At 38.5% G+C, this 15,495-nt stretch overlaps 1 protein-coding gene across 1 annotated transcript in view; it reads left to right on the top strand.

The window, feature by feature from the left end:
- Positions 1 to 122: 122 nt before the first annotated feature.
- Positions 123 to 15,495, top strand: part of LOC106815149 (muscle M-line assembly protein unc-89-like) — a gene marked incomplete at its 5' end in the record, with an annotated part of 69,224 nt that continues 53,851 nt past the window's right edge. Inside the window, 14 exon segments of the mRNA XM_014819582.1 lie at positions 123 to 142; positions 1,617 to 1,839; positions 1,976 to 2,088; positions 2,482 to 2,719; positions 3,017 to 3,337; positions 3,713 to 3,828; positions 3,976 to 4,204; positions 4,618 to 4,724; positions 5,102 to 5,327; positions 5,823 to 5,938; positions 6,168 to 6,393; positions 6,542 to 6,654; positions 11,805 to 11,918; positions 13,875 to 13,983. Of these exon segments, the coding sequence (XP_014675068.1) occupies positions 123 to 142; positions 1,617 to 1,839; positions 1,976 to 2,088; positions 2,482 to 2,719; positions 3,017 to 3,337; positions 3,713 to 3,828; positions 3,976 to 4,204; positions 4,618 to 4,724; positions 5,102 to 5,327; positions 5,823 to 5,938; positions 6,168 to 6,393; positions 6,542 to 6,654; positions 11,805 to 11,918; positions 13,875 to 13,983 (2,271 nt within the window).

Here is a 15,495-nt window from a genome sequence, read left to right as displayed (position 1 = left end):
TGACAGGCATTCTTCACTATGATTGAGATCAAGTACTAGTAACGCCAACGATAACTAGCATATCTCGATTAACAACTGTGAGAACAGACCAAACTCTCCCATCTGGAGTGCTTTGTGCGCAGGACTGTCAGGCTCTACAACGGTCATGTGTCCACGCACATATTTTCCCCTCAACCTAACTCAATGGCAGAGCGTGGTTTTACCCTTTATGAATTGACAGAGAAACTAGCGGCAATACATATTTAACTTTGCTCCCTTAAAGGAGCACATCTGAATGTAACTTCTGTAACGTTTTAATACATAGAAATACCATTCAAACTAACATGATTCGCTTTCAAAATCGGCGCCTCAGTAAATAACACATGAATAGCTTAAGGGTGTTACTATATCGAGGTTATGTGCAATGTCACGGCCAATTTTGAGAGACGGGCCATTATGTAAACATAAGTGCGTGTGGTTGTTACATACTTGAATGTTTTTTTGTTATTTGTCCATGCTGTATTTATACATGTGCAACCAGACACAAACATGTAGCCTGTTAAGTGTCCTATAATTCATGTACATACACTATTCCTGTGTTGGTAATGCATTCACGCAGTAAATATACATGGACTGCCGTAGATACCTGATGATTCTGACCGGACGCGTGATAAGCCCGGTGAAACAGTTACTACGCATGAACTCACCTCCGCTCTACGCGTCGACCCATGGTCTATCATAACCGCTGGTCTTTTCATTCTCATGGGGCAGCATATGACATTAAGTCGTGCGTACTCATTAATTCACAAACACTACAAAAGCACCAGTACTTGTCCCGCTACAGTCCCTATCTGGCTACCAAAGCTTCCCATTCCGCCATGTTGTCCTGTTTCTGATTCCTTGAGAAGTTTGTGTGCGACTCTTCGGCGTTGCTTTTTCACGACGATTCCTCCCTCAATTTCTTCTTGTGTATATTCATGCCAGGCTAGCAAACCTATATCCATGATACTGGTAAATCAACTATAAATTATCATATTCATCCTGAGTAGATCCCCAGTAGAATCATTCGAGAATTAATCGCTTCTGTCTTGACATCACACACACTCAGCTTTAGCGTGGCGTGCGTCGTTCCAGAATGGTCCACGCTGACGTCACCATGACCTAGATTAAATATTCATGTGTTTACTTACTAAATATGCTGCGCCGGATTTGAAATGGAACAAACGTTATTGAATGTATTATATTTCTATGTATAAAAACGTTACAGAAGTTATGAAATTTGACTTCAATTTTCCTTTAATATCACTCACGTCAGTAGCATTGTCGGGAATTGAAACTATCTGGCAGTAAACAAGCAGATTGTATTATGTTTGTGTATAGAAATATCCTGTTTAATTTTCTATAGATGCCAAGCATGTGTAAGTAATGTTTTCAAAGAGATTCTATGTTTATCTGTGTTCAGACCGTATATGTTTCAAAATGGTAAGATTGTATGGTTTGTTTCATAGTGCAGTTTTCGTTCATTCTCAAGGGTGAAAATTAGCAAGTGTTTATCATAAAAATTATTCTTTTGTGTGCAACTTGAAAAATCAAGATTATACACATCATCATTCATACAGCATTAAATTTCTCTGTAGGTTGAGTGGCAGAAAAAAGAAGGGCGTAATTACGTAACATTGACCAAAGGCACCAAAGTGATATTGGAAGACAGTCGTGTTGATATTGATGTCAATACCTCTGGCAATGATGACGTGTTTGTGTTGACATTATCTGAGATAACATCGTCCGATCAAGGCACCTATCAGTGTGAAACCACAAACCAAACACCAGATAGCAAGACGGTGGATGTTTCTGTTAGAGGTAGTAACCATTACCCTTGCAAATTGAACTGTGTTTCACGTTTTTGATTGGGTTGTGAATTCACGTATACTCGAATAATTTATTGTCGAGATTTTGTAAAATGCTGTTAGTAATGGATATTATTGGTGTTTTCTAGGTAGTAGCAGCAATGAAAAACCAGAAATTGTAGATATATCGCCAGACATGTCTGTCAGGTTTGGGGCAACTGTAGAACTGGAGTGCTTTGTGTCCGGACTTGTTGATGGATTGGTAAGCACCTTGAGCTTTTGATTGGCTGTGTTGGTAATCAGTGTTTGTGTGTGTGCATGCGTGCATGCGTGCATGACTTAGAAAACAGAGGCTGGAGTTGTATAGTGTTCTAATTGTAATTGTAACATCAGCTTTATTAAACATTACAGAATATCAAAACACGCATGGCTGCATGCTTAGGTGTGAACATTCGCACGTGGGTAGTTTGGTGTAGTATGTGTGTGCGTGTTCGTGTGTGCGTGCATGCGTGCATGGATGTGTGCTTGTGTTGTGTCAGTGTGCTAGTATGTGATTTGATATGCTCATTTCTCATGAGTGGGTCGGTGTGTGATAGTATTTTTGAATGCCTGCACACATAGTGCTTACAAATTTATAAACATTTTCACATTTCAGGTGAGATGGAGGCGAACTGTTCAGTCATCTGCAGGTTTAGTCACTGAGCTACTCACTGAGGATGATCAGAAGATATCGAGCAACAGTAGGATGAGCATCAAAAAGCAGATGGGTCGTCGCAGCGACGCCTACATCCTGATGATTAGCGATGTTCGCAGAAGTGATTCTGCTACATATACGTGTCTCACAGTTAATATTGATACTCCTGCAGAACGCTCACTGGATCTGACCGTAGAAGGTGAACAATGAATAGTAAAAGATGTGTGGGGCTGAAGATATCTTGGCATGTGAAGAATGCTAAGAAAGAGAAAGGGGAAATGCTGAAAATTGCTTCGTTGGCTCTTCCTCCAATTTCTATCTTTCCTTGCAGAAAAACAAACTTTTAGCAGTGGCTAATGAATGCATGCGATTCAGCAGTAATCGCGTTTTTGAGCACAAAGATTTTGATTTGTGTATTAAAAAGGTATTTTATACTATGACTTTTAAAGAAAATTTTGTTCTATTGTTCTCCTAACTTGAATGATGTTTTTTTTAGTAAGGGCCACTCGTGCTACCACAGAGGAGGAACAGATCATCTGCGAGGATAAAACCGAGACAGTTCAGTGTCGTAACAGGCAGACGATAGAGCTAACTGATATCAAATACGGTCGCGAGAATAATGCCGCTGACATATGCAAAAGTAAAACATCGGGCAGGAGTTGCACATACACGTCTGTACGCGACACTGTGCTTGAAAAGTTCCGGGATGCCTGTGATGATGAGCGCAGTTGCCAAATTAGAGCGAGTAACTCGCAAATGGGTGGTGACCCATGCAGTGGGACAAAGAAGTACGCCAGAGTCATTTACAACTGCCTTGGTAAGTCTACGTGATGGTTTCTTGTTTGGCTATCTACACTTAAACTGCTGGGCAAACAGCAAATGGCATATCAGTCCATGTCAGTTTTGGTCTCGTAGCAAATTCATGAAATAATGATATTTTTGTCAGTTACACAGATTCTACAGTTTATACATTAAATGAGACTAGGAAATACCACTGTGCGTAAAATGAGCAGTTAAAATGCATTTAAATATCGTCGCATATGGCTTCTTAAATTCAAGCACGTTTTTATTGCATAGGGTTGCCCGAATTCTTTTTTATGTGCTGAAATCTAATAAACGAACTGAACATTACTAAATGTGAGGTACAACTGTATTGATCCATTAAAATTTATTTGTTTTTCATAATTTCCAGATGACCGTTCATCTTCAGGACCAGAGATTGTAGAAATCTCAGAAGATACGACTCTCACTGTTGGCAGAACACTGACGCTTAAATGCCATGTCACAGATCTTTCACGAAGAGAGACGGTAAATGTTATCAAACATTTACATGTTAGCTGTTTGTGAACTATTATTGTGATAAGGTACCATAATAAATGTTAACGTTTTAAACTAAAATATGAACAATTCCTGAGCAAAGATCATTAAGTTACCTCTAGATCATTTTACCTCTAGGCCGAGTGGCAGACGGTTGACAGTGATGACAGTGTGACAGTACTGACACGGGGCACACGCGTCATCTCGACGGAACGACGCATCAGTATTGATGAAGACACGTCGAATGACGATGAGACGATTTTCACGCTCAGCATCCGCAGAAGCGTTGAGGAAGATGCCTCACGTTATCGGTGCAAAACGACCGACAGCGATCCTGTGAGCGACGACGTCGTTGTCAGCCTTAGTGGTATGCCATCGTTGCAGTTAATGTTTGTCATGGTTGTTTCTGTGTCTGTTTGTTGGCTTTAATTTGTAAGCAGCATGACAGTCCATGTGTTTTTTGAACAAATCGTGTTATAATTTACATTAATGAATTTGCAGAGATTATAGTAATGTTATGATGTATACTATGCCATGTGTATACAATCTAACTTAGCAATCTAAACAAAAAGCCACCAGAATGTGACTTCGTGATGATGCTTTATTGGACCAGCTATTCAGTGTTGTTAGTAGGGTTGCTTAGGCTATGTTTGCCAAATTGTTGATAAGAGTTTCTCTGATTAGTTTCTGTTTTACAGTAGCTCTATGCCAAGCTACATTATACTATGGTATAAATTACATTAGCTGCTGCTCTTTATTTCCCAAAATTTTGTTTCACAGATTCGACAGATAATCCTAAAATTGTTGACATCTCCCCACGACAGAACTTGAGGACCAATGAAGACATGGTCATTGAGTGTACAGTAATGAATTTAGGAGATAACACAGTAAGTTTTCTATGCTAGTCTGTGGTAATATTTTATCCAGGACCCATTACTCTGAAAGCGTATTCTTATAGGAGGCCAATGTAGTAAGCTGGTTTATAGTCGTTGTAAAATGTTAATTAAAACCATGCAGCATTTTTTGCTGATATTATAGTAATTCTTAAGCTAATGCTGAGTATGCATGCATAAAATCAAGATGGAAAACCGAGAAATGATGTTTTGAGTTGTAGGAAAACTGAACTCGTGTTTTCATCTGCCTGAACAGTGCAGATGGCTTCCTATCTATTTAATGTTTACAACTACATTGGACGACTAGGCATTACAAATCATTAAATTTTTCCTTGCATTACTTTACCATTTCGGGCACTTTCATGATTTAGGTTGAATGGCAAAAGGTTGATAGCAATAACAGGGTAACGGTACTGACTAGAGGCACCCGAATTGTGGCAGTGAATCGCAGACTATCCATAGACAGGGAGAGAGACCAGGGCAACGATGTTTTCACATTAACCTTGCGACTTGTCTTGCGAGACGACGCCGGAACATTTAGGTGTGAGACAACAAATTCGAATCCGGACCATGAAGATGTTGTACTGTCAGTCAGGTGTAAGTATTTGTATTTATGTGTTGTTCAATGAATACTGTGATGATGTGATATCAAATACAAATTTATGTGGCTGTATATATTTACTGCAATTTAAAAATGAAACTGTGACATAATTGAGTTCCATGCATTTTACATCCATAGCTATAAGAAAGCTATAGAGATGCCACATATCATGTATAAGCTAATGTGTAAGATAATGTGCAATAGAGGTTTGCATTATGTACATTACTAACACCTGCATTGTATATGACATGAATTGACTGAATACTAATGCAGTCTATTGCTTTATTATTGTGCTTGTTGTTATATGTTAAATTTGTAGTAAGGATATATGTTTGTGAGTGTAAGTGCATCTGTGCATACGTGCATGCATGTGTATGTGTTGTATGTGTATGTGCACAAATGTTAGTAGAAAATAAAGACCTATCTGTGAAGTTTGTAATGTAAATCATTCACTGTTTTTAATTTAGTGTTAAATGCATGTTTTATCACAGCAAGTGGAGCAACTAATGCAAAAATCACAGAAGTCTCACCAAGCCCAAGAGCAAATGTCCAAGTAGATTCAAAGTTAATACTGGAATGCTTTGTAACAGACCTTGGTTCAGAAACAGTAAGTAAATGCATTAACTTATTAAGCTTTTCTGGAATTAACAGTACCTGTTTTTAGTAAGGCAATTCTATTTAACATGTAAATGCACTAGCTTGCAGTGAAACCTTTTTGTATAGATTGATGACATGTTATCTTACCACTTCCTTGATGCCTTTGTATTTACCTGAAGCAACACATAGTGAATGAAGTGGAAGGTGTATGCATGTTACTCTACCTTATGTTTCTATAGATTGAGTGGCAAAAAGTGGAGGGTAGAGATGTGACTGTCCTTACCCGGGGAGAAGATGTCGAGGTCCGTGACAGGAGGGTTTCGATCATTGTTGAGGGCTTTCGAAGTGAAGAAATCTTTGTGCTTGAGATCACAAACACACAGAGATCTGACTCTGGCACGTACAGGTGTGAAATAACAGGCAGCAGTGAAGAGAGCTTGGAGACCGAGGTCAATGTTGGGAGTGGTACGTACTAGAAACATAAACAATACGTTAGGTGGAACTCAAAACTTGATTCAAATCTTATATTGCTTACCTTAACTATTTGTATGACAGTATGAGATACAGTGTGAAACATAAACAAGGAACTAACCCATACCTCAATTATCTTTAGGTTCTGGAGGTAGTGAGGACCCTGAGATTGTGGAGGTCACTTCTGACAAAACCATCAGGACAGGCAGTGATTTAGTCCTGGAGTGTTTTGTCACTGGCCTGACATCATCAACTGTAAGTGTGCATGTTAATGTGCTGAATTCGATGGTATATTCTATGGAAGAATACCCCCATATTACCTATATATATTCCCTGACATACATTATTCTGGCTTTGTAACGATTAATATATTAGTATTTAAGTTTTGTAATGGCATGTGCTGCTAATATAAGTAATTTTACTTGATGTCAGGTTGAGTGGCAGCTAGTGGATGGCAGGAACATTGAAGTACTGACCCGCGATGAAGACAGAATCATCACACTGAACGGTTACATATGCGAGGGAATTCAGATTGAGGGAACTTACAGTGGATGTGAGACAACCAATGATCGGATCGTGTAAGCCGAGGATGTTAGGATGGTCTGACTGTGACAGGGTATATGGTCCTTCTATCTCAAATGGGATACATCGAGTAATGCTAGTTGGAAACAAGTGTAGGGATATGCTGTTGAACTGAATTTATATTGCTGTTATTATTGTTTCTAAACATCGAGTAAGAGTGCTGTCATTGAATGTAAATGGGTGTATGTGAATTGTAATTTTAGGCGTCGTGGAGGGCAGAGACATGAGTCCTGAGATTGTGGAAACAGACGTTCTGACGTGGCTGGGGACTTGGGGGTTGGTGTGTGTAGAGTTGTGCGAGGTGGGCTGTTGGGGGGTTTGTTTTTGTTATGGCGGTGGCGGTACAGTGGCGGTGTCGCGGCCGCCGGGGGTCAAGTTGCGTCGGTGGTTGGGATGTGGAGCGAGCGCCGGTGTCGGCGCGGAGCTCGCGGCGCGCGGGGAGGGCCTTCCGGCGTATCGGGCAGTTAAAACCATCAGAGGCAGGAAATGATGTTAGTCGCTGGAGTGTTTTGGTCACAGGCCTAGACATCCATCAGCTGTAAGTGTGTAATTGCTGACATTAGAGATTGTATTATGCAGCCATCTGGCTATAGCTTTCTATAATACAACCCGACACATCAATTCGTGCGCTATGTGATAGTTGATAGAGAGTATTTACAGATTCATCATTATAGCTTGCGTAATACGTAGTAATACTTCCCTGATGTTAGGTGCGGGAACAAGTTGGGGGCCAAAAAAGCCTAGTGGAGTGGGGAGGACATATGAAGTACTGGACCCGCTGTGGAGAAGAACAGAATCATCAGTGATAGACAGATTCAGTACTGAGACTGACCACTGATGGAGCATGAGGGACATATTTACACTAACGGTTACTAATACTCAGGAATTCAGATTGAGGGAACTTACAGATGTGAGACAACAAAATGATATCCTGTAAGCGAGGATGTGAGGTCACTGTGAAGGTAAGGCATCGATCTATCCCCGCAATTTTAAAAATTGGAAGAGCACATTTCCGTAGAAAAAATTATTAAAACTTTCTCAATGAACATTATGTTCCTATTCAGGATCTCGTTATTATTATATGCTGATATTCCAACATATGTAAAATCATTGTTGTTTGAAATTATGTATTTATTTCAATTCAAGGTTCTGGAGGCAGGGAGATCCTGGAGATTGTAGAGATCACATCTGCAAAACTGTTAAGGACAGGCAACGATTTAGTTCTGGAATGTTTTTGTCACTGATCTCACCTCACAACTGTAAGTCTAATGTTTTCTTACAAAACCGGATAATTATAGGAAATTATATTTAAATAAACACATAACATAGGCCATATTATTACTGTGGTCTTGTTCATTGAACCTACTGGTTGTATATTTGTTAGTATGCGCTTCCAAAACTAATAATCATAACTGCTCTCCAGGTTGAGTGGCAGCTAGTGGATGGCAGGAAACATTGAAGTACTGACGCCGTGTGAAGACAGAATCATCAGTGATAGAAGATTCAGCGACAGAGATGGACACTGCTGGAGACGAGTGACATTATTTACACTAACGGTTACTAATATCGAGGAATTCAGACGAGGGAACGCTACGCAGAGATGTGAGACACCAATTGATGATGCCTGTAAAGCAAGGAATGTGGAAGTTTACTGTAGGAGGTAATGTGAATAAAATGTAATTTTTTAATGGCAACGCAATTTTTATTTTATTTAAACAGTTTAAAGAATTAGAGAGGTCATTTATTGGTGAATATTTGAGAATGTATGTATGTTATTGGAAGCCAGTATGTCTAATCTTGTCAAATTCATCATAAAATTTTATTTGTGAAACTTTAGTTCCATGTAGGTGTATTTTTAATGATATTTACATACCTTTAATAAAAAAAAAATGTATAATTCAATATTTTTTTTTATTTACGTAAATTTAGCTATCATGTTCCTATTAGCAATGCAGTGGACATATTCATACATTTCATATACAAAACGTTCGCAAAATTCTGTGCTGTGGCTATAAGACGTACATCACTATTTCTTTTTTGCTCGTATGGTTAATCTGGAATGATTATTGTCATGATGTAAAATTTAATGTGTGCTCTGTAGGATCTGGCGGACAAGATGATCCAGAGATTGTGAGATTACAGGCTGATAGAACCGTCAGTGCAGCAAGTGATGTCGTCCTGGAATGCCTTTCGTTAGCAGGCCTAAACATCCTCAGCAGTAAGCGCGAAAAGAACTTGACACGTTATAGCAGACTGGCATGTGCCTGTTAAAACCAAAGGGCTCAACAGAACATATAATATAATTTAATCCCCACCAAAATAAACATAATCAATTTAGCAGGTTGAGTGGCAGCTAGTCGATGGGAGAAGCATTGAAGTATTGAGCTCGTGGTGAAGACAGAATTACGCAGGTGATAGAAGATTCAGCACTGAGATGGAAAGTCTGGAGACTGAAAGACAATATTTGTATTGACTATATCCAATATCAGGAATTCAGATGGGGAACCTACAGATGTTGAGACAACCAACATGATGATCCCTGTAAGCGAGGACGTTGAGGTCAATGTGAGAGGTACGGATTACTTTCTGGTCTAATATGTAGGTATAATATAAATAAAAAATGCTATAAAAATTTTGTTGTTTATTGTATTAGAATTATTGGGTTTTTAACCGACTTCAACATTTTCATATATATTTATGAAATTCCTCATGCTTCCAGGGTCTGGAGGTGGAGAAGATCTTGATATTGTGGAGATCTCATCTGACACAACTGTTAGTACAGGTGATGATTTGGAACTGGAGATGCTTCGTCACAGGCTCTCACCTCATCAACTGTAAGTGCGAGCATCTTTGTTACAATTGTTACTAATAGATATATCGTATATAATGTTAAAGTTATATTGATTGAGGGTAGGTGCTCATCTGCTCCGTATATAATTTACATATTCATACACCACAGCGTATAGCTGCAACCTAGTAACCTACATAGTGTGTGGGCAAACAGTTACTCCTAAACAAAGACACAACAGCAATTTCTCTGTAAATTTGAGTAACATTGCATACTACCACATGGTATGGCACTTACAGACTTATGGCAGATCATTAACGTCAATGTTTGAAGAAGGATAAAATCACATTATATTTCTAGTAATAGTTAATGGAAGGCAGCCACTATGATATTGTGTTCATGTGTGCGTGCATTGAGCGTTTTGTAATGTATGTACTTATCCTCGGCACTATAGCTTTGACAAAGAATGGATATCTATCAGTGGTTTAAAACTAAATATATTTCCACATGTGTAGCTATCAACTAGTCAGTGATCAGCTATTTATATCAACTACCAGACTGAAATAAAATGAACTATAGTGGCACCCCATCTAGGGAGGATATTTAAACTAATGTATTTATAAGGGTCGCATTCTAGTAATATAGTTATACTATTTAATTAGCTTTTATGTGTGATGATTAGTTTTTATGTCTTCCTAAATCAAGACTTAATTTTGTGAACTATGTTTCCTAACATGTAAACATTGCTATTATGTCTCTAATGCATTCTTCTTAACTGCCATCAGGTTGAGTGGCAGCTAGTTGATGGGAGGAACATTGAAGTGTTTGACACGTAATGAAGACAGAATCATCAGTGATAGAAGATTCAGCACTGAGATGGGGACAAGTTTGGAAATGAGGGATGTGGTTTACTCGTAACAGTCACTAATATCAGGAATTCAGACGAGGGAAACCTACAGATGTGAGACAACCAAGTGATGATCCTGTAAGCGAGGATGTGGAGGTACACTGGTGGAGAGGTATGGGTGTTTTAGCGTGTGAATGTATTTGTTACACATCTGTGGGCTTGCTCGCGCCAGGAAACTGTTCTTGATGAACAAGATAAAAATCGTGTAAGGGTTAAGAAATAGTATTTTTGTATGGAAAGGTGTTTACTTTCTTAGACCAAAAAACTAAAACACAATTTCTAACATAAAACCCTGTGAACTCATTCATTTTGACTGTAAAACTATGAATATTGCAATGATATAGTTTAAAGAACATTAATTACAGTTGTTGCTTATTTCAATATATACCGGTGCATTAAACATATTCGTTATCACTTATTTGTTTTATTTGATGAGATATTTTTGAGAAAAGTGTGCGTGTAATTACTTTTTTCAAAGGCTCTGGCGGTGGAGAAGATCCCTGCATCATTAGTGATAGAAGATTCAGCACAGAGATGGACACTGATGGAGATGAGGACATATTTACACTAACGGTTACTAATATCAGGAATTCAGACGAAGGAACCTACAGATGTGAGACAACCAATGATGATCCTGTAAGCGAGGATGTGGAGGTCACTGTTAGAGGTATAGTTATTTTCCACCTCACAGTATAAATATTTATAATCAAGTTGTTGCAACTTACAAGCTGTGTAACTAAAAATGTACATGTACCTGTTTAATAGGATTGTTTAGTGTTGTTATTGTTATTGTCCTACATTATTTTGTCATGTTATTTATGCTATGGAAATATGTATCTGATTAAATTACAGGTTCTGGAGGTAGTGAGGATCCCGAGATTGTGGATATTACGTCTGACAAAACTGTCAGGACAGACAACGATTTGGTCCTGGAATGTTTTGTCACTGGCCTTACTTCATCAACTGTAAGTCCAAGATTTCATTTATAGATACTTGTATTCACTACCACAAGCTCAAAGCTCATAACTATAAGCATTTTACAGATCTTCAAGTATGCTATTGCCATAGCGTTTCACCTAACCATTTTGTCGATCTACTCTTGATACCTATAATCTTAACTCCTGTCAGGTTGAGTGGCAGCTAGTGGATGGCAGGAACATTGAAGTACTGACCCGCGGTGAGGACAGAATCATCAGTGATAGAAGATTCAGTACTGAGATGGACACTGATGGAGATGAGGACATATTTACACTAACTAGTTTATTTTGTCATAAGGTAGTGTGATTATGCATGCCACGAAGTATTTGCTAGTCTAGTACTGGAGAAATTAGCGTTTGGATGCGCATTGTGAGCCTTTAACGATACTTAACTACGATTTTACTTAATTATTACTCGGTAAGAAATAATATGGCAAAAAATTATTGCTTAGTGTTTCTACTGAAAAAAATATAGTTGGGTTGACATAGGAAATGGATGACTGGACGCAGAGCCTGGGAGCTGGGCATCTGTTAACCGGACGCGTAGCTACGGCCTAAAAATAAGATAATAATAAGATGATATGATAATAAATAAGATAACTTGAATAAATACAACAATGTGGTTAGTCCTCATTGGTAATATGCAGTGGATGGAATATGATCTGATAGTTATTGTGATGATATGAGTTTTGATTTAATTGTTTCCTGTTTTAAGTTGGTATCTTTCTATGTTAAACAAAGACCAAAGACAACTTTGATTTTATATTGAAGGTAGTTATTATTGATTATATTAATTTTACTAGATGGGTTTTGTTCATCATAGTCTTTTGATGCAATAAATCATGAGCACAATCAGTAATCCTTAGCTAAATTTACTTTTCAGCTCTAACCTCAACATATATAGCTTAAACCCTGATGATGCAGGCACCTACATTTGTAAAACAACTAGTGATCACCCTATAATGCAAAGTGTTGCAGTTGAAGTTAGAGGTAACAGTTTTAAATTGCTAGTTGTAATGGATTTTTATGTGCAAATTTAGGATTAACATACAATATAGATTTTTGTATGTAGTTAATAACAATAAGATGTGCAGTATAGGTTAAATGTAAAGGTAAAACTGTGTTTCAAACTATTCTAGTGCATGTTTTCCCCTGTGCTATGTGTATTACGTTTTCAAATTACTGTATTGTATTTACTTTACCATGTTAATAATATGAAATATTAATGTGTTATATAAAGGTGTACCTATGCAATTTTTCCGAATTGTAAAATTGAATGGTATATTGCCTGTAGTAGGTAATAAATGTGTATTCATGAACATTAGTCTGGTGTGTGAGATGTCTATTTTTCTTGCAGGTTTAGCTGACCAGAGCTTGACAGGATTCTTCACTAGATTGAGATCAAGTACTAGTAACCCAACGATAACTAGCATATCTCGATTAACAACTGTGAGAACAGGAAAAACTCTCAATCTGGAGTGCTTTGTGCGAGGACTGTCAGGCTCTACAACGGTATGTTCCACACATATTTGTCAACCTAATCAATGCAGAGCGTGGTTTTACCTTTATGAATTGAAGAGTAGCCAATACATATTTAATTTCTCCTTAAAGGACAATTGAAGTAACTTCTGTAACGTTTTTATACATAGAAATACATTCAATAACATATTCCATTTCAAATTCGGCGCCCAGTAATAGACACCTGAATAGTTATTGTTACTATATCGAGGTTATGTGATGTCACGGACCATTTTGAGAGACGCCATTATGTAAACATAGTGCGTGTGGTGGTTAAATATTTGATGTTTTTTGTTATTTATAACTGTCAGAACTGCAATGATTAGAACTGAATGTTATGTCACTGGTCTTGACTCATCAACTGTAAGTTCAAGATTTTAATAGTAGATACTAGTATTGCATTTTAACAAGCTCTTAACTATAGTAACCACTCATACAACTCTGGAACGACCTATTTCTTTACCAGTTTACTTACAGATTTTACTGTTTTATTGCTATGCTTCTGATACATTTCATACATCATTACATTCATTTTAACCTACTGGTGTAATTTGTTAGTATGCTTCCAACACTCCTTAACTGTTCTCAGGTTGAGTGGCAGCTAGTGGATGGGAGGAACGTTGAAGTACTGACCCGTGGCGAAGACAGAATCATTAGTGATAGAAGATTCAGCACAGAGATGGACACTGCTGGAGACGAGGACATATTTACACTAACGGTTACTAATATCAGGAATTCAGACGAAGGAACCTACAGATGTGAGACAACCAATGATGATCCTGTAAGCGAGGATGTGGAGGTCACTGTTAGAGGTATAGTTATTTCCCGCACCTCACGTATCTATAATATTTATAATCAAGTTGTTTGCAGACTTACAAGCTGTGTAACTAAAATGTACATGTACCTGTTTAATAAGGATTGTTTAGTGTTGTTATTGTTATTGTCCTACATTATTTTTGTCATGATTATTTATGCTATGGAATTCATGAATATGTCTGATTAAATTACAGGTTTGGAGGTAGTGAGGGATCCCGAGATTGTGGATATTACGTCTGACAAAACTGTCAGGACAGACAACGATTTGGTCCTGGAATGTTTTGTCACTCGGCCTTACTTCATCAACTGTAAGTCCAAGATTTCATTTATAGATACTTGTATTCACTACCACAAGCTCAAAAGCTCAATAACTATAAGCATTTAACAGATCTTCAAGTATGGCTATGCCATAGCGTTTCACCTAACCATTTTGTCGATCTACTCTTGATACCTATAATCTTAACTCCTGTCAGGTTGAGTGGCAGCTAGTGGATGGCAGGGACATTGAAGTACTGACGGCCGCGGTGAGGACAGAATCATCAGTGATAGAAGATTCAGTACTGAGATGGACACTGATGGAGATGAGGACATATTTACACTAACGGTTACTAATATCAGGAATTCAGATGAGGGAACTTACAGATGTGAGACAACCAATGATGATCCTGTAAGCGAGGATGTAGAGGTCACTGTGACAGGTATATGGTCCTTTTCTATCTCAATGGGAAATTGAGTAATGCTATTGGAAAAAGTTAGGGTATAGCTGTTGAACTGAATTTATATTGCTGTTATTATTGTTTTCTAACATCAGTAAAGTGATGTATTGAATGTAAATGTGTATGTAATTTAATTTTAGGGTCTGGAGGCAGAGAAGATCCTGAGATTGTGGAAACAACTTCTGACGTGGCTGGGGACTTGGGGGTTGGTGTGTGTAGAGTTGTGCGAGGTGGGCTGTTGGGGGGTTTGTTTTTGTTATGGCGGTGGCGGTACAGTGGCGGTGTCGCGGCCGCCGGGGGTCAAGTTGCGTCGGTGGTTGGGATGTGGAGCGAGCGCCGGTGTCGGCGCGGAGCTCGCGGCGCGCGGGGAGGGCCTTCCGGCGTATCGGGCAGTTAAAACCATCAGAGGCAGGAAATGATGTTAGTCGCTGGAGTGTTTTGGTCACAGGCCTAGACATCCATCAGCTGTAAGTGTGTAATTGCTGACATTAGAGATTGTATTATGCAGCCATCTGGCTATAGCTTTCTATATACACCCTGACACACATTCTGGCTATGTGATAATTGATAGAAGTATTTACAGATTCATCATTATACTTCTAATACTAGTAATATTACCTGATGTTAGGTGCGGGAACAAGTTGGGGGCCAAAAAAGCCTAGTGGAGTGGGGAGGACATATGAAGTACTGGACCCGCTGTGGAGAAGAACAGAATCATCAGTGATAGAGCAGATTCAGTACTGAGATGACCACTGATGGAGAATGACGGGCATATTTACACTGAACGGTATC

This window comes from Priapulus caudatus, unplaced genomic scaffold, assembly GCF_000485595.1.
Source record: "Priapulus caudatus unplaced genomic scaffold, Priapulus_caudatus-5.0.1 Scaffold1051, whole genome shotgun sequence".
Taxonomy (NCBI): Eukaryota; Metazoa; Priapulida; class Priapulimorpha; order Priapulimorphida; family Priapulidae; genus Priapulus; species Priapulus caudatus.
This window is presented reverse-complemented; position numbering and strand designations above follow the sequence as displayed.